Source organism: Scyliorhinus torazame, chromosome 15 (assembly GCF_047496885.1).
Source record: "Scyliorhinus torazame isolate Kashiwa2021f chromosome 15, sScyTor2.1, whole genome shotgun sequence".
NCBI lineage: Eukaryota > Metazoa > Chordata > Chondrichthyes > Carcharhiniformes > Scyliorhinidae > Scyliorhinus > Scyliorhinus torazame.
The window spans coordinates 196,598,870-196,618,863 of record NC_092721.1 but is presented as its reverse complement, the minus strand read 5'-3'; the positions used below and the strand labels follow the sequence as shown (position 1 = coordinate 196,618,863).

General features: G+C 45.3%; 1 protein-coding gene across 2 annotated transcripts in view; it reads right to left on the bottom strand.

Moving 5' to 3' along the window:
- sts (steroid sulfatase (microsomal), isozyme S) overlaps window positions 1-19,994 on the bottom strand; it is a 133,293-nt gene that overhangs the window by 8,849 nt on the left and 104,450 nt on the right. For both annotated transcript variants that reach the window (XM_072477362.1, XM_072477363.1), the window contains exons 7-9: window positions 11,641-11,778; window positions 3,880-4,039; window positions 2,782-2,903 (exon numbers count right to left, since the gene is read on the bottom strand). In XM_072477362.1, coding sequence (XP_072333463.1) covers window positions 2,782-2,903; window positions 3,880-4,039; window positions 11,641-11,778 — 420 coding nt within the window. The remainder of the gene's footprint in view (window positions 1-2,781; window positions 2,904-3,879; window positions 4,040-11,640; window positions 11,779-19,994) is intronic.

The window sequence follows — 19,994 nt, the reverse complement described above, 5'->3', positions numbered from 1 at the left end:
AAATTGTATTAAACTTTGGTTAGAACACATTGAGAACTACGTGCAATCCTGTCTGTCATGTTATAAAATGGATTGAGAGGCACTGGAAATGATGCAGAGAAGCTTTATGAGGTTAATCCAAGAACTGTGCAGGTATACACATCAGGAATGGATTGGCAAGCCGGTTCCCTTTTCTCTTGATTAAAAAGGCAGACGGGTGACCTAATGGGGATCTTTCAGCTTCTGAAAGGTTTCCATATGGAGTGGATAGAGAGAGGGTGTTTCCTTCTGTCGGGTAGAGCATAAACAGAGGCCATCAATATAAGATCGTCCTCAAGAAACTCAAAGAGAATTCAGGAGAAACCTTTTTACCCAGGCAGTGGTGAGAATGTGGAACTCGCTACCTCAGAAAGGGGTCGAAGCGACTGGTATAGATGTATCCAAAGGGGAAATTAGACAAGTATACGATGGAGAAGGGAATGAATGAATGAATGAAAATCGCTTATTGTCACAAGTAGGCTTCAAATGAAGTTACTGTGAAAAGCCCCTAGTTGCCACATTCCGGCGCCTGTTCGGGGAGGCTGTTACGGGAATGGAGGTGAAGGGTGCTTTTCTGAATGGAGGGATGTGACTAGTGGTGTTCCGTAGGGATCAGTGCTTGATTTTTGAAGTGTTTCTAAATGACTTGGAGGAAAAGGTAACTGGTCTCATCAGTAAGTTTGCGGACGAACAAAGGTTGGTGGAATTGCGGATAGAGATGAGGACTGTCAGAGGATACAGCAAGATATAGATCGATTGGAGACTTGGGCAGAAGATAGCAGATGGAGTTTAATCCGTATAAATGTGAGGTATTGTATTTTGGAAGGTCTAATATAGGTGGGAAATATACAGAAAATGGCAGAACCCTTAAGAACATTGATTGGCAGAGGGATCTGGGTGTACAGGTCCACAGGTCACTGAAAGGGGCAACACAGGTGGAGAAGGTAGTCAAGAAGGCATACGGCATGCTTGCCTTCATCAGCTGGGGCATTGAGTATAAAAATTGGCAAGTCATGTTGCAGCTGTATAGAACCTTAGTTAGGCCGTACTTGAATATAATGTCGCCACACTTCCAGAAGGATGTGGATGCTTTGGAGAGGGTACAGAAGAGATTTACCAGGATGCTGCCTGGTGTGGAGGGCATTAGCTATGAGGAGAGGTTGAATAAACTTGGTTTGTTCTCACTGGAACGACAGAGGTTGTGGGTCGACCTGATAGAAGTCTAAAAAATTATGAGGGACATAGACAGGGTGGATAGTCAGAAGTTTCTTCTCAGGGTGGAGGGGTGAATTACTAGGGGGCATAGGTTTAAAATGAGAGGGGCAAAGTTTAGAGGAGATGTACGAGGTAAGTTTTTTACACAGAGGGTAGTGGGTGCCTGGAACTCGCTGCTGGAGGAGGTGGTGGAAGCAGATACGATAGTGACGTTTAAGGGGCGCCTTGACAAATATACATGAATAGGATGGGAATAGAGGGATACGGATCCCAGAAGTGGAGAAGGTTTCAGGTTAGACGGGCAGCATGGTCGGCGTAGGCTTGGAGGGCCGAAGCGCCTGTTCCTGTGCTGTACTTACTTTGTTCTTTGTATGTGCTATGTAATCCTGTTTAAATGCAAAATGTTTGTTCTCTTACTTGTGGTCCAGCCAACCAAGCTAATCCAGCACTCCCCTCCCCCCATCCTGACTAACCAGTACTGACCAAGTAATTTTGAGTAAAAATGTGTGCACATCTGTGCATAGGGCAGCACGGTAGACCAGTGGTTAGCACAGCTGCTTCACAGCTCCAGGGTCCCAGGTTCGATTCCCGGCTTGGGTCACTGTCTGTGCGGAGTCCGCACGGTCTCCCCGTGTCTGCGTGGGGTTTCCTCCGGGTGCTCCGGTTTCCTTCCACAGTCCAAAGATGTGCAGGTCAGGTGGATTGGCCATGATAAATTGCCCTTAGTGTCCAAAAATGTTAGATGGGGTTACGGGGATAGGTTGGAAGTGTGGGATTAAGATGGGTGCTCTTTCCAAGGGCCGGTGAAGACACGATGGGACGACTGGCCTCCATCTGCCCTGTAAATTCTATGATTCTATGTTTGTCTTCTCATGTCACAGAATTTATCATAGAATTTACAGTGCAGAAGGAGGCCATTCGGCCCATCGAGTCTGCACCGGCTCTTGGAAAGAGCACCCCACCCAAGGTCAACACCTCCACCCTATCCCCATAACCCAGTAACCCCACCCAACACTAAGGGCAATTTTGGACACTAAGGGCAATTTATCATGGCCAATCCACCTAACCTGCACATCTTTGGGCTGTGGGAGGAAACCGGAGCACCCGGAGGAAACCCACACACACACGGGGAGGATGTGCAGACTCCGCACAGACAGTGACCCAAGCCGGAATCGAACCTGGGACCCTGGAGCTGTGAAGCAATTGTGCTAACCACCATGCTACCGTGCTACCGTGTCATTATCACAAAGATTTCACAGGGTACACTTGTTCAGCTGAACCTGAAATTTACCAGCAGTTACAACTATTCTTTGACTGTCCTCCAAAAACTCCTTTAACTATTTGAATTAGTGCCTCAACGGGGACTCCTGGAGCAGTGACCTTGGAGTGATGAGACAGCAAAACTAGGCAACACCAAAGGATATATGTGCCTGAACTTCAATAAGAACTGAAATGTCTTTTAATTGAATATTTTAACATACCAACTTCTGTAATCGAGTAACATCTGTAACTAGATTACATTACAATATCAGAAAGGAATAGACTTACTGTGCCTTGGATGCCAACGAACTGCACTTAAATAACTATTACAGTAGTGGAAGAGAAATTCGTGCTCCGAGTGCTGCACGTCACCCAGGAGCAAAGGCATGAGATCCCGGCCATCAATTATCCTGGGGGAGAGAAGGGTAACGGCAGGTTTAGTATTTCAGTTGCTCAAGAAAAGCACGGGGTCCTTATGGAACAGAGACAGTGACCAGGGTGGGGGTGAGGGTATGGGTGGAAGATCAGGCATAGGAATGGGAACGGGACAAAAGGGTGAAAGAAGAGAGTTTGTGAGGCGGCGCAAGGGAACAGGTTGAAGAGGCCATCAGTCCTGGTGCAGGGGAAATGGGTCGCAAGAAGTTAGAATTGTTTCAGAGGGGTGCAGGTTGGGGTAGAGGGAGGGGATCACAGGGGTAGGGTGGGGCAATGGGTCATTTGAAGAAGACGACACGTGTTTTACAGTCAAACGTTTGGGGTACAGGAAGCTAGCAGTGTTTGGTGAGTGCTGGGATGGTGGAGCTTTGTGGGGGAGAGGACCACATCATTTGGGAAATGGTGTAGCTTGTGGAAGGTGTGAGCAAGGAGAGCCTTCAAAGAGTTGAATCATGATGAAACGGTCATAAAAATAACTTGCACTTAATTAACACCTTCACCACCTCAGGATGCATCAAGACCAATGAAATACTTCCGAAGTGTAGCCCCAGCTGCAATGGAGGAAAGCATGGCATCTAATTTGCACACAGCAAGCTCCCAACAAAGAGTGGTGGCCAGGTCATCTGCTTTTTATTTAGTGACACTGGTTGAGTATAAATGTTGGCCGGAACACCAAGTAGAACTTCGCTGCTCCTATTTGAATAGCACCATGACATTACCTGAGTAGGCAGATACAGCCATGATTAAACGTCTTATCTAAAAGGTGCCACATCTGACAGTGCAGCACTTACTACAATGGTAGAGTGCTGTTCTGGATTAGTACCCAGTCTCTGGAGTGGGATTTGGAACCCACAATATTCTAAATGAGCAATGACAATGAGCTAAAACTGACACTGAGGTTCACATTGATCCACAACCACCGCTGTGCACCCACCCCCTCCCGTTCCTTACCTGTCACTTGGCATCGCGGCTTTTGATAGTTTGACAATCGTTGGGAAGATGTCCATGTTGCTGGTCGGCTCGTCGATACTCCTGCCCGCTGTTAACACCCCAGACCATCGGAGGAGACCTGGCACCCGGATGCCACCTTCCCAGTTTGTTGATTTTCCTCCTAAATATTTCAGGGGAAAAAAACAAGGCCGTGAAGAAGATCGAATGTGGACTGAAAGCTGAATTAATGCAAACAATATTGGTCCCATGCCTAGCAGCGGTGTGGGCATAGAATGCTTGATGCTTTTGCCTACACAATGGTATGCATTTAAAAAGTTATCCATTGTGATTGGAGAAATTACAATTGATCTCTTTAGAACAGTCTTGATCATGGTAAGGTTTATCAGAGATGCTCAAAATATCAAAGGGTTCTGACAGAGCTAACAAGAAGCTATTTGCATTGGCAGATGGGTCAGTAACCGGAGGACACAATTTATGACAATTGGTGTGAAGAATGTAAGAAATTGGTATATATATGGTATTTTTTATCTGATGAGTAATGTTTATTAATGTCGGAGTTCAGGTAGATATGTCTATTCCAGTAATAGTATTAAAGAATCTAGTTTAAGGTTTACAGACACTGTGGCTGCAGAAGGCGCAATTAAAATGTCATAAGAGTGAGATCATCATTCATTTCAATCATGTATGAGTTTACAAAGAGAGGCTTAATAGGATTTTGTTATGGTTGCTGGAGATTCCCTGGGGGAGATGATCATTTCAGACATTGTGTTTAGACCTAGGTAAGCAGGGCAGGGAATCTGAGTGGGATAAAGATATTGTAGTTAATGGGAGGAACCAGGTCTATAGCAGGCAGTTTAGCTTTTAGTTTTGCTGGGAACTTTGAGTTCCGCAGCAGCTTTTGCCAAAGGTTGTCAGGTTACGCAGTAGTCTGCCACAGACACAAAGATTCTGAAGGTTGTTTCCTGACAGAATCTCTCTCTCTCTCTTCAAGCAGTCTTCCCAAGGAATTTCCAGTCAAGTGTACAGCAAGTGACCCTGTATTTGCTAATTTTATTTATAAGTGGTGTTTGATCTGTGATGGGCTTTGCTTGATTGGAGTCAGGGAAGGTATCAGTTAGAAATTAAAGTGTTTCCTTTTATTGTTAAGAATTGTTTAACTTTAAATTGTAAGCTACTTTCTCTGGTGTTAATGTAATTTAATCCTGTGTTAATAATAAAGTTTGCTTTAATATACCATATCCCCATTTGTGAGTGGAATCCCTCCTGGAGCGAAGTATCCTTTCCTCACAGATTTACAAATGAAAAATAAAGTGTTTGGGGTCATTGTTTAGTATCCTAACATATGTTGGGGTCTGGTCTGGAATCTTAACATTGGAAAAAAGGAACAAAGGGGAAGAAAGCAGAATTTGTTTTAAACTTGTGTTTTTCTTTTACCATTGTGAGTTGGAATGCACTGTCTGAAAGAGTTGCCGATTTGGAAGTAATTTTCCAAAGAGCGTTAGATAGATACTTTCTTTTTATTCGTTCTTGGGGCTTGAACATCCCCAATTGCCCCAAAGAAGGTGGTGGTGAGCTGCGTTCTTGAACCACTGCAGCCAAAGTAGTGTGAACAACCCACAGCTTTTCATCCTCTAACGTTTGATCGGACTGAGTGACTTGCTCGGCCAATTCAGAGGGCAGTCAAAGGCCAACCACAATGGCTGTGGGCCTGGAGCGATGTGTGGGCCGAACCAGGTAAGGAAGGCAGATTGCATCCCCTGAAGGACATCAGGGGAACCAGATGTGTTTTAACAACAATTTGGTAGTTTCATGATCATTATTGATGAGAGGAGCATTTTATTCCAAATTCGTCAATTAATTCCACTTAAGTTACCCAGCTGCCGTTCTGAGATTCGATCCTGTGCCTTCAGAGCTTCATACTGCGGGGTGTCCCTGGATTACTGGCCCAGTAACATTACCAATCTATGAAAAAAGAAAAACTGCAGAGCTATCTGGAAAGAGCAGAGGAGTGGGACTAAGTGAATGGATCTTTTAAAAAGTCAGCAGAGGCACATTGGACCCGTTGGTAAATGGTACCCTTCAGTTCTGTAAGCTTCTATAAGGGCTTGGAGACATTTTAATATGATAAGATGTCATATTCTGAATGTATGGGATCAGATGGAAAGATACAAGGCTTTTTACAGGAGTCATGAGGGAGATGTAGCAATGTACTTGTGGAGCTGAAACTCTGGGTCAGTATTATCGTCAATATTTTATCAAGGATCACAAACCCAAGTAGCATCTTGCTCAGTGATCTCACTCAGGAGATCTCCGACAAACGGCATCAGACACTATTGCAATACCAAAATGCTGAGAATGCTGGAAATCTGAAATAAAAAACAGAAAATGCTGGAAAAACAGAAAATGCAGAATCTGTGCCGAGAAAGCGAATTAGGGTGGACTGTTTGATCAGGCGGGTGGGTACAGGGTGGAGGGCAGCTTTCCTGTTCCAAGGCCAATGGAGACCCATAATTAGCCACTTAGAATACCTGCACGAGGCGTGAGGTTTATCAAGCTCAATTGTGTAAAAATGTTAGCGTTTGCTAATCTGTTCAGTCATTCTCTGACTACTACACTACTTACCCGAATGGACGGGAGGCAAATTTTAGTTAACGGCACACTTCTTTGTGGACACTTGTAAACAACATCCCTGTTTGGGAAAATATGAAAATCTCCCTGCCTTTGTAACTTCAAAGATGCAAAAAATGTGAAATTGGCGAAATAGAGCTGTTTGATGAAAAAAACACACGTATGTAAGGAAGTACGCAGGTGCGACAATTGCACGACGGAATGGGGAGAATAATCCAGCAGATGAACAGTGGGTAGAGATTTCCATCCATTTTAGAAACAAGGGCATTACTTCGGCCTCATTGTTGAGTTTGTAATGTGCCTGCCTGGAAGTAACGCGCCCCTAATACGGAACTTTTCCATCATGAGCAACACCTGGACAGATGAGAACAATACCTGGACAGGTGAGAGAAACACAATGGAGCTGACAACTCTAAAGGTATTGCCTGCCGTGGGGGTCAGCTTTGATCACAGCTATGCTGTATCCTGTAACTAACCAAAAACAAACAAAGGTGCACTGCAGGAAATTAATCCCTCGGGGAAGTGCTCGGTCATCATGAATAGACGCAAGGCAACATCAATCAATGAAATAACTCTGAAATAACTCTTCTGTTCTTGTGCTAGGCAAAGCCCAGTATAAAGTTTAATACCAGCCAAAGTAAACTAAATGGCCATTATAGCTTTGGGTGCAAACAAAATCTTCCCCACTTGAGGTATGTTCACTAGTTTAAAATTCAGCTTCTGGCAGAAAATGACTATTGTTAGACCCAGTGTGCAAATGAAAATGAAACAAAGCTTTTAGTTGGAGGTTGGTCTTGCCATTGTGCATTTCCACAGTAAAGTTAGAGTTGACCAGAGGATTCTGGCAAGGTACTTGTGACAAACGAGGCCCACGTTCAGTATTTTCTTTATGAAAGTGAATCATCAATGTCACTGAAACTGACCTGATGAAGGAGCTGTGCTCTGAAAGCTAGTGATTCCAAACCAACCTGTTGGACTTTAACCTGGTGTTGTAAGACTTCTTACTGAAACTAAAGTCTGTGGTCATAGCCGTTATCTTCAATTATTGGGTGTCTTTTAATAGGGCTACCAACTCTGGCTGTCCATATTCTGGGAAATGTCATCATATTGCCCCCTCACCCCACTCCCCTTGGTCCCAACTTTAACTGCGCTACCCCCCCCAGACTTTTGCCATTGGTAACCCAACATGTCAATCATCACGGAGCTCCGCCTTCCCAAGACTTTTCAGTGAGTCCCAGTCTTGACTTGAAAACCAGGTCACCCTAAACCCATTCTTATTCCATGTTTTCTTACAGGAAAGTGATTTCCATTTTGCCTAATTTTATTTCTCATGCTTTTCTCTTCATTCTTTCACGGCATGTGGATGTTGCCGCCAACACCAGCATTTGCTGCCCACCCCTAATTGCGCTTTAACCAAGTGGTTTGTTAGGCCATTTGCAGTTCAGAGTGCTCTGAAGTCACATGCAGGCCAGGATGGCAAATTTCCTTCCCTCAAGGGCATTCGTAAACTGGGTGGGTTTCTGCAACAATTGATGAGAGTTTCATTGCTTCATTACTGAGACGAGTTTTACATTCCTCCAGCTGCGGTTGGATTTGAATCTGTGTCCCAAGAGTCACAGTGCTAGGATCGCGAGTCCAATGATGTTACCACTACGCCGTCATCTCCCGAAACACGTTAGGAGAGCTAAATGTGGGATAGAAGAAATAGTGGGCGGAATCTGTCCACCCAAGTGGGAAAAACAGGTTGTATCCCATCCACTGCACTGCTGGCTTTGCCACTATGCCATGCTGGTGGGATGGTCCCACCACAGAATCCTCCCACCACAGACATGGAACCCTACCGCCCGGCACCTCTGCCTGGCTCTCCCCCCGAGGGCTTTACTCATTTGCACGTCCCGGCAGGTTCTGTTCACCAGATGCACGCCGTGGGTGATCAGTCATAATTAACATCAGTATGAATGGTCATGCCAACTAGGGGGATCTATCAGGTGTAAACGCCCAATCTGCATATTAAATGGGGATCCCGACATTTAAAGTCGGTGAACCCATTACGCCATTTGCAGAAGGCTGGGGACAATTGACTGGGGAAATTCCGTCAGAATGAAATCCGTTTTAGGATTCCCGCTCGATTCTCCTCCCCTCTGCCATTCCTATTCCCTACCCCACTCCCCCACCTCATCCTCTTCCCACACTTTCCCATGCAATGGCAGAATGTGCAACACCCGCCCCTTTACCTTCTCCCTGCTCACCTTCTCAGGCCCTGAACACTCTTTTCAGCACCTCCTTCAATCTCCTTCACTCGCTGCTCCCAGTGCGCTCTACTGTACACTGGAGAGACTAAATGCAGACTGGGTGACCGCTTTGCAGAACACCTCCGGTCCGTCCGTAAACAGGACCCAGACCTTCCTGTCGCTGCCATTTCAACTCACTGTTCTGCCCTCACATCCACATGTCCGTCCTTGGCCTGCTGCAATGTTCCAGCAAAGCCGAGCGCAAACTGGAGGAACAGCATCTCATCTTCCGATTAGGCACATTACAGCCTTCCAGACTTATCATTGAGTTCAACAACTTCAGACTGTGAACTCTCTCCTCCACCTTCGCCCCATTTTTATTTCTACAAATTTACTTTCATTTCTCCCATCAATCTGTTTTTCCCTCACCACTGTCTCCTCTCCTCCCATCCTACAAGGGCCATCTGTTCCCTATTCGCAAATAGTCCTTTGACACACTGCTTACCTCTGTTCTGCCATCAACACATTCTGATGCCTTAATGTGCCACTATCAGCACCCTTCTTAGTCATTATCACCACCATTTGCATTCCACTTGTCTTTTTGTCCATGACATCTTTTTCAATATTCACCTATCGCTATCCAGCCCCACTGCTCCACGACCCCGCTCCCCAACAGTATCATCCTATTTCCAGTTCTCTCTAGCTTTAACAGTCACCCAGACTCGAAATGTTAGCTGCCTTCTCTCTCCACAGATGCTGTCAAACCTGCTGAGATTCCAGCATCCGCACTAACTTGCTTTAATCTTAGTCCAAATAATACTCTCTCAACTATCACCCTATAGTGTCTGGTGAAAAGCAAATCACTGGGCGAGAAAAGGTGAAGGAAGTAAAATATAGCTGTCCTTTTAAATGACAACGCAAGGTGAAAGATCAAGGAAAATAAATGCAGAGGCACCATGACGGTTAAGAAGAAGCAAAAAAGAGAGAAGGTGGTAAATCAGGAAGCCGTGAATATTCTGACGCCAAGCTTCTGTTTGAAATGCCTGGAGGAGCAGGTTAAGGAGGTAAAGTATCCAAATGGTGCAATGTATCTTAATGTTAATGCATTGGGGATGCAGGGAGAAGGAAAACCGTGAAAAATATTATTGGAGCTGAGAATACAGGGAAAGGAAACTGCACAAATCTGGGGAGCAATATCAGAGGTTGGTGGAACACTCTGCTTGTGAAGTCTCTGAAGTCCCCCTCATGACATTTCCAATGACGTCCTTTGAATGAGAAACTTCCAAACGAGGATTAAAGTTTCTTCAGCATGAAATTCCAGTAATCTGGCTGTTAACACAAGATTAAAGGCGCTGCAATGTTAATGGAGAATTCAGCAGCCACTGATCAGGAATTCTCTATGAAGACGGCTTGAGGAAGATTTGTTCCACAATTCGCTACTAAATACATTTTTAAAATAAAAGAAGTTCTGCTTCTCTGTTTCATTAAGTAATCATTAATTACCGAGATTGAACTCCAATGTGAAGTGTTTTGAACAGAACATTACTGTTTCAAATGTGCACTAAATTCTTTGAGAGTAACCACCAAATGTACACTGGCTATCTTACATGTGCCACATTAATAAATAGTTAGATGTTGCACGAGTAAGGAAGAAGGGAGGCAGTGATGTAGTGGTATTGTCGCTGGACTGGTAATCCAGAGACCCAGAGTCATGCTCTGTAGACCCGGGTTCGAATCCCGCCATGGCAGATAGTGAAATTTGAATTCAATAAAATAAATCTGGGCTTAAAAGTCTAAAGAAGACCATGAAAGCATTGTCGACTGTTGTGCAGTAAGGAAATCTGCCGTCTTTACCTGATATGACCTCCATGTGACTCAAGATCATTAAAAGGAGATAGACATATTTCTGATAAAAAAACAGTTAATGGGTTATGGGGAACAGGTAGGGGGGTGGCTTTGAGATCAGCCATGATCTGACTGAATGGCGGAGCAGGCTCGAAGGACTTAATTGCTGACTTCTGCTCCTTGTTCCTATGTTCTAGGATCCACAGCAATAAATACAATTTAAAAAAGCGTAAGCACCTTCATAGAAAGGCACAGTTAACTTTAAAAAAATGAACCTTATCTGCAAAGATGTGCAGGGTAGGTGGATTGGCCACGCTAAAATACCCCTTAATTGGAACAAAAATGAATTGGGTACTTTAAATTTATTTAAAAATAGTTAAAAGTCTCAGACACCAACATCTTGTGGTGGCAGACTGTGCTCACTTGAAACAAAGACCCCAATATTAATTCGGAGACAAAGGGAGTGCAAGGGTTTGGAAGTAATTTCAACGTGCCTGTCTGAAGCATCTCAACGCAGCCACCTCACGATCATTCTGCTTCTACCTATAGCGCCGATTGTGGGGCAGCGGGAGTGGTCAGGACCCCATGACTTCAGCACGGTATGTAAAAGGTCAATCAAAAGCTTGAATTTGGAGCAGTTATAGCTCGGTGCGATAGAGGACAAGGTGTGACAATGGGATCCAGGTGTGCAGAGACTGTGCCCCACTTCCACAAAGCTTCCACGGATATCCTATTGGAGGCAGTTTGAAGCCAGAGGGAGATACTTTTCCCCAGCAGTGGGAGGAAGAAACATCTGTTGCTATAAAGGCCTTCCACTGCTCATGATACAAGCTCACAAAAGAGTGACAATTCAGGTGAGGTGATGGAAGTTGCTGGTATCCATCCCCACCTTCCGGAGGGAAGGGTCGCCTCTTGGGAAAGGAATGTGTGACAGTCGTACAGTTATTGCTCCTGGGATAGTAACTCGGAATCAATAGGCTTTGACCCATCGCACTGCCATACCTACTGCAAATCTCAATGGGTGAACTCCTTTCCTTTTTCGGCGATGCCTACTCACCCTTGTAGATGCCATTCCAACCGCCGTGGACCTCTCCGGATTCAGAGATCTCCTCGATGTGAGCACCTTGGTCGGAGGTGAAGTAAACCAGAGTCCTGCTACTGAGATTGAGCATTTCCAATGAAGCCAAGATTTGTCCTGAAATTTCAAAACGTAAGTGCATTCAACGTACCTCTGGCAGCAACTGTAGTACACAGTCCAACATTCTGAATCCTTCCCCCATCTCTCCCTTGCCCTCAACTCTCATGGCTTAATAAATGGACTGCAAGTATTTTAGGGAACAGATACTGGAGAAACTAATTCCTCTGTTGGGGGAATCAAGAAGGCTTTCTCTCTTGTACCTTTAATCACTTTCATCAAAAACTGTCTCAGCCCCAGTTAAATTATGTACTGCTGACATGGTCCACCGCATCAGTAGTGAACATTCCCACCTCTGAATCAGGAGGTTGTGGATTCAAACCCCACACCGCCCGAGCAAAAATCTGCGCTGACGCACCGGTGGAGGGCTGCACTGTCAGAGGTGCTGTTTCATGGATGGAATATTACACAGAGGTCCATTATTGCACTAAGGTGCGCTTCTCAAGGGCAACTAAGGATGGGCAATACTTGCTTGCCTAGCCAGCGATGTTCACATCCTGTAAATGAATTTAAAAGGAAGATTCCAAGGCACCATTTTGAAGGAGGGCAGGGAAGCTCTCGCCCAGAGTCCTGCCAATATGTATCCCTCCATGGAAAAAAGGTATTAGTCATTGTCACTTTGCTGTTTGCAGTGTTTAGATCCCGCAAGAGAGCTCAACTATTTGCAATTTGTAAAGCTGTGTGGGAATGTTAGTGCACCACAGGAGTGATAACACTGACCCACTGGTACCTTTTATGTGAAAACAAACTTTAATTTAAACAAATAATTAACCACATTAACAACAGGTAAATAGCTTTACACTTAACAGTTACAACAGTTCTTAAATGAAAGAAGACAAAAAACTTTAACTTACTTCCTAAACCTGCCACTGTATTTTCCAATTAAGCAAACATAGTTCAAATATCACTCATGAACAAAATTAACGACCAGGTTTCTACTTGCATTTCTCTGTGCAGAATCTGTGGAGAGCGAATCTTTCACAACCTAAACTGAAACACCTCTGGAGGGCGGCACGGTAGCAGAGTGGTCAGCTTTGTTGCTTCGCAGTGCCAGGGTCCCAGATTCGATTCCCGGCTTAGGTGACTGTGCAGAGTCTGCACTTTCTCCCCGTGTCTCCGTGGGTTTGCTTTGATTTCCTTCCACAAGTCCCGAAAGACGTGCTGTTAGGGAATTTGGACATTCTGAATTCTCCCTCTGTGTAGCCGAAAAGGTGCCGGAATGTGGTGACGAGGGACTTTTGGCTACTGGGTTTTCTATACTATTCTATGACACCCTGGCCTAGGGCGCAGTCAATTCCAGCCCCCCACCTTGACCCAGAGTTTCAACACAATTGAATTAACCAATAATTCATAGAAAAATACCCAAAGTGTTTGGCCCTTGGCTGCCCAATAATTACAGTCACCAGGTTTGTAAATGTAAACATAATTACTTTTTATTGATAACAAGAATTATAACAAAATAATAGTTCAGGATCCTTCTTGTTTATTCCCTGATTTCCTTATTTCCCCTTTCTTTTGTTTTTGCCATTACATTTTTGATCCATGGATAATTTATGGATGTGTCTTTAAGGCAGCCTGTTTCTTTAATTCAAGCAGAAGGAAGCAGCGGTGTGTGCTTTTAATTTGAGCAGAAGAATCCGGAAGGTTGTGCTGGTTTAGACTGGTGACTGCAGACTAGCCAGCATCAGTGATGACTTAGTTTGATTGATTTAGCTGGTGGTCAATGAATTGGCCCGAAAGGCTGTGCTCTACCTGGTAACAGGTGGTGATTGGGATCTGATCCCACTGGAATGTTTTCAGAGTCACGACATTCCAGTTTGGTTTCAGGCAGCCTGGATAAAGAGATCTAACTCACTCTCCCCAAAAAGATCGAACTAATCCTCTCCAGAAGGCCACTGTGGGGGCTGACTCCCTCTCCAGCAAGTCTGGATGCCATTCTCTTGAGACTGCAGAGGCCTGAAGTCAAACCACAAGCTGAAGGCAAGGCTTGATGTGAAATAAAGTGCCTCTCCAGAAAGATATAGGCCTCAAGGTGAACTTCGAGCTAAAGGCCCAGTTTGATGAGAAATAAGGCCTTTCTCCAGAAAGCCTGCTGCCTGTGAGTACTATATTCTCTAACCTGTGGGGACCCTTAATGAATTACTCTACATTATCGGCCGTAAACCAGGGACTTTAATCAGCAAGCATGCTGTGACGAAAATGGGCTAAAGAACCACCATCTGAAGCAGAGACTCTTACCTATTGATCGTGTTCCTTATTATTTTCCACCCCTAGCCCCACCCCTCCATGTTTGTCTGTCTCATGTGTATGGCTGGGACAGTTAAAGTGGAAACCAGGGATTAGGTGATAGTTAATCAGTTATATTTACTTCATTTTTCCATGATAGTTCTTGTGATAAATAAACTGTAATTGTGTTTAAACTTACAAACCTGGTGACTGTAATTATTGGACAGCCAAGAGGCAAAGACTTTGGGTATTTTTGTAAGAATTTTTGGTGAATTCACTTGTGTTGTAATTCCAGGACCAGTGGGGCTGGAATTGATTGCGCACTTGCCCAGGGCGGCGTAACAGCATCAAGTACAACTAGTTAACTATCATCTAATTCCTAATACCTAGACACATAGACAGACACATGCACACACACGCACATGACAAACAAACACAGAGAGGAAGAGAGGGGTACAATAATAAGGATGAAAGTAAAAAGAAAGGAGTCTAGGTTTCAGATGGTCGTTTCTAGCACCTTTCTTATCTTCAAACTTTGTTTTCAGTTTGAGGCTGTCGCTGTAGATTCATTCAGATCTCTGCAGTTTCAGAAATACAGCAGCTTTTCTGGGGAGAACACGAGGGAGAGAGAGCAGGTTATTTCCCCTGAGCGTCCAGGGTTCAAACTCTGCTTTCGTCAGGTCTCTGGAAATCATCCCACTCAGGCAGGACCCAAACACCACCTGTTACTGGGCAGAATATGCCCTTCTGGCCAATTCATTAGCCACCAGCCAACCAATCGACCCGAGTTTCAGCCCATCTCTTGGGTGCCACAAAGTCTGAATTTTCCTGTTTGAAAATCAGCACCATGTACTATGTCGCATCTTTTGGAATTCCTCATTCTCTTTGCTGCTTGACTCAAAGATACATGTCCATTAAGCACCCAGAATCAAAAATGATAACGTCAAAACTAATGAAAGGCAAATTAAGGGAATCACCAGGGAGGACCCTTACATACCTCCCTCCCTAAAGGAATGAAACATCAAGCCACGGTTTCATTATGAGGTGTGCAAGACAAATCACAAACACATATCCATCCATTCCCATTATGTAAGGTCGCTTCTCTACATTGGCAACTAGGCAGTTCTTAAACCCATGACAAAAGCATCTGTAAACACATTATCCTTTCTGGGGACGTGTACAATTTGAACATTGAACTGTTGTAATAATAAACTCCAACAGAATAATCTTGCATTCTGGATTTTAAATTTCTTTACGAACCCATGTGGATTACCTCCATATAAACCAAGCTTTGTTTATTGTCATGCTGGACACAGGCGGCACGGTAGCACACTGGTTAGCACTGTTGCTTCACCGTGCCAGGGTCCCAGGTTTGATTCCCGTCTTGGGTCACTGTCTGTGCAGTGTCTACACCTTCTCCCTGTGTCTGCGTGGGTTTCCTCCGGGTGCTCCAGTTTCCTCCCACAAGTCCCGAAAGACGCGCTTGTTAGGTGATTTGGACATTCTGAATTCTCCCTCAGTGTACCCGAACAGGCGCCGGAATGTGGCGACTAGGGGATTTTCACAGTAACTTCATTGCAGCGTTAATGTAAGCCTACTTGTGACAATAAAAAAGGTTAAGATTAAGTACTGAGTAACAATGCTTCCTTTTCAATGATGGAATACTTTCTTTGGCACGGAAAAATATCCCACTGGTCTCTCTATATTCCTGCATGGTCATCTTGCAGTAGCACTTCCCCCACCCCCAAGTCACTGGCACCGTGACCATTTAAAATTGTCTGGAAATGTCCAGGGTGGCCAGCACCAGTTCACTATAGCATCCGCACATACCCAGGAGCCGCATACTTTTGTTTTGTATTGGGTATGGGAAAGTCCATCAATGCCCATGACTTAGGCCATTCTTGGCACCACTTGCCCCTGTCCCACTACGTGGCCTAAATAGATAACTTCTGCCATGGCAAACTCGCTTTTGGCCAAATTAATTACCAGCCTGGCCAACTCCAGTTGTCGGATTAGCTCCTCCAATTGCTCCATATGTGTTTACCATGTCTCACTATACACTACCACATCGTCCGAGTGGACCACACCATTAGGCACTCCAGCCATTACTTGGGCCAGAAGCCGTTGGAATGCTGCTGATGAATTTTTGAGTCCAAACAGCATTACTCTGCATTGAAACAAACCTCAGGGCGTCACAAAAGCAGTTTTCTCACTCGCCCTGGGTGTTAACGGGTAGGAAAGAGATCATCTTTTTTAAGGCCCACATGGATAAATCTGGGAAGGTAGAGAGGCAACGGCTGGGGATTCCACTCTCGAGGTGGACCGCCAGTACTCGGTCACCCCGACGCGGGAGTTATTGGCAGACAGAAAGAAATTACTAAAGGATTTTGAGTTGGTGTCAATGGATTTGTTTCGGGCCGGCCGTTGTCAGCCAATATTAAGAGGTTGTTAAATGCTGTGTTGTCCATTTGGCCCTCCTTATGGACCAAGCCAGAGGTGATTATTTCGATGGACACGAAGAAGGTGTTCAATAGGGTTGAGTGGATGGTACCTCTCGAGATCCAGGGGTGGTTTGGCTTCGGGCCAAAATTTATTTCATGGATTAGGCTTTCGTATAGAGCCCCCACTGCGAGTGTCCATGTTAATGCCCTGAGCTCGGGTTATTTGCAACTGAACAAGGGTAGAAGGCAGAGGTGTCCGTTGTCTCCACTTTTGTTTGCCTTGGTAATCCAGCCGCTGGCCATTGCGTTGAGGTTGTTTACCATAGCGAGGAACATAGTGTATCCTTATATGCGGATGATCTGTTGCTACATTTTACGGACCCTCTCTCCAACTGAGACTATCCTGTATCCGCAGAGATAATCGAGCTGTTCAGGAAGTTTGGTTCCTTTTCGGGATACAAGTTAAATCTGGGCAAGAGTGAATTTGTTCTGGTGAACCCCCCCCCCCCCCATTCTCTTCACCCCCACTGGGAAGGGGAGCTGAACTAGGAGGCTGCCGCTTTGTCCTGCCCAGACCATATTCTGGTATCTGGGAATCCGGGTGGCCCATGACTGGGCCATGGTTCATATACATTACTTTTCTAGCCTGCTGGAATGGGTGAAGGACGATTTGAAAAGTTGGGGTGTCCTCCCTCTGACCTTGGCAGGAAGGGTACAGATGGTGATGATGAATATTCTCCTGAGGTTTTTGTTCCAGAGTCGCCCAGTCTTTCTTCCCAAGGCTTTCTATTACAGGGTGAAAAAATTGATATCTACTTTTGTTTGGGCTTGTAAGACTACTTGGACTTGTAGGATGTTTTTGCAAACGGATAGGCAGTCAGCGGGGTTGGCACTACTTAATCTGTTATAATGTTACTGGGTGGCAAATATTGATAAGGTTCGGGTTTTTTTTTAAGGATCCAGACTCTATATGGGGGCGAATGGAAGAGGTTTTGTGCAAAGGGCCGGGTTTGAGGGCCCTGGTTACAGCACCACTCTATTTTCCCCTGCCAGGTTCTCTTCGAGCTCTGTGGTAAGAGCCACTTTGAGGATTTGGAATCAGTTTAGACAGCATTTTAAACTGGGCTCCATGTTGCAGTTGACTCGATCTGGAGGAACCATAGGTTTGCGCCGTCTGACATAGAAAGGGCATGGGAGAGGGAGGGGTTGGAGAGGTTTAGGGACATGTTTCTGGAGGGTAGTTTTGCCTGTCTAGACGAGGTGTAGCGATCTAAGATGGCCACCTGCAAAGGACCATGGGAATTATGGCCAACCCAGGACTCAGACAGATACACAGCCTATGTAACCAGACCTGATTGAAACCCCCGCTCGTTTGCATTTTAATGGCCCATTTTCCCAGGACAATAGAACTCCAATCAAGCAACCGGTACAGCCACAGACTGATCGGCGCCACTCCCCTTACTCAGAAAGCACAACTGCCAAGGTCAATGACCGCTAAGGACCTGCCCAGGTACCAAGGCACCCACCCCTTTATTGGCCGAAATTGAAGACAGTGATCAGAGCCCTGTCGAATTATTGAGTCCAAGGTTAAGGACCGCCCCAAAGAGCGCAAAATCCCAGAGGGATAAAAGAGAGCACAGCCATGTGTTCTGTCTCTTTTGGATCCGGCCTGTGCCTAACCCAATTGCAGCAGGAACAGACAGCTACATTCAAAACCAATGAGCACTACCTGTGGATGAGCCCAGCAGAGACAGAGCCAGTTTCTTCGAACCAGCCAAGTAAAATCCAGATAAAGGCCATATCCATTTGCACAGTGCCGGTCAGCCTGAAGTTAAGTATAGGTTATTGTAGCTGATAGGTGTAGTTTAACTCGTAGTAGATATTGTGTTTGCATGTTGAGATAACTCTTGTGTATGTAAATAAACAATCTTTTGAACTAACTAACTGGTTGTGTGGTCATTTGATCGATATAAGGGAAGGCTTGTGGTTCACCGAGATAAATAGAAATACCCACGGTATTGGCGACGCTGTTGGGACCGAAACAGAGCAACAGAGGGTAGAGAAGTTCCAGTTCCTGAGAGGGAATGTATTCAGGTACTTTCAGGTGCACAATACTTTACGCAAGGAGCTCCATTCATTTCCCCTGGTACCATCACCTTCGTTTATGGACTGGTCCTATCCTTGACCAAGTAGGGAGAGGGCAACATTTTGGATGTCTGTTGGCAGATGTTGTCAACGGAGCAGACGTCGTTGGAGGAAGTACAGAGAAAGTGGGAGGGTGAACTGGGTTTGGTCTTTGAGGGGCAAGTGTGGAGTGAGGCTCTTTACAGGGTCAACTTCACATCCTCATTTGCGAGGTTAAGCCTGATCCAGTTCAAGGTGGTGCACAGGGCACACCATACTCGGATGCATACAAGTGGGTTCGTCTGGGGGGGGGGGGGGGGGGTGGAGGACAGTGTGAGTGGTGCTCTCGAGGGCTGGCGAATCATACGCACATGTTTTGGTCTTGTCCCAAACTTAGTTTCTGGGTCTCCTTTTTTGATACAATATCAGGGATTTTGGGCATTCAGCTGGAGCTGTGCGCATTGGTGGCCATTTTTGGAGTATCGGACTCACCTTACTGCAGATGGGGACGAGGGCAGATGTCCTAGCCTTCGCCTCGCTAATAGCCCGGAGGCGAGTTCTGCTTGGGTGGAGGTCCCCGGTGCCGCCTAAGGCTTCAGTATGGTTGGGGGACCTGATGGAACTTTCAAAGCTGGAGACTTCCAAAATGCTGAATGAACGTGGCCCTTAACTACAATGGTAACATCTAGGCTTTCGAGTCCCACCTTCACCCTCGGTACTTTTCTTCCTGGTCTGAGGAGGAGATCTCGGAGCATTCCCAGCTATCCATTCTTTACCTTGGCTACCTGCCTTCCTTTCACTCTCCCACTTCATATCCTTTTCAAATTTAGAGGGGGGGGGGCGGTGATGGAACAAAGGTTTACATTTTTGGATTAGCTCATTGTCATCAGCCATAATTGCTGCTTGTCTAGCTGTCACCGCCCTTTGGTCTTCAACATAGGTTCTTATCTTAGGAGGCAGGGAATTCTCTAATTCTGCTCTCAGAGCCTCTCTGTAGTTGCAACTCCCAATGCTCGTACCCATCGATCAAAACTGCTTAACCCTTTCGAATTTGGCGTACGTCTCTCCCGGCTGTCTCTCCAAATTCCAAAACTTCTGCCTTTATGCTTCGGGAACCAATTCATATGCACCCAGAATAGCCTTTTTTACTTAGTCATAATTCTTAGACAGGCTCTGACAGTGAAACATAAACCTCCTGTGCCTACCGCATCAATTTATTTAACGTCCACTTTTCTTTTGGCCACCCCATTTGGGTTGCTATTTTCTCAAAAGCCCTAAAGCAGGTTTCTACCTCCTTCTCTTCGAATTAGGGAGAGCCTATATGAATCTAAATATATCGCCACCGGGTTCCATTCTAAGATTAAGCTCCCCTCTAATTTCCAGTGCCTTAAGCTGGAACTCTCTCACTTTTGCTTTTTCCTCTCT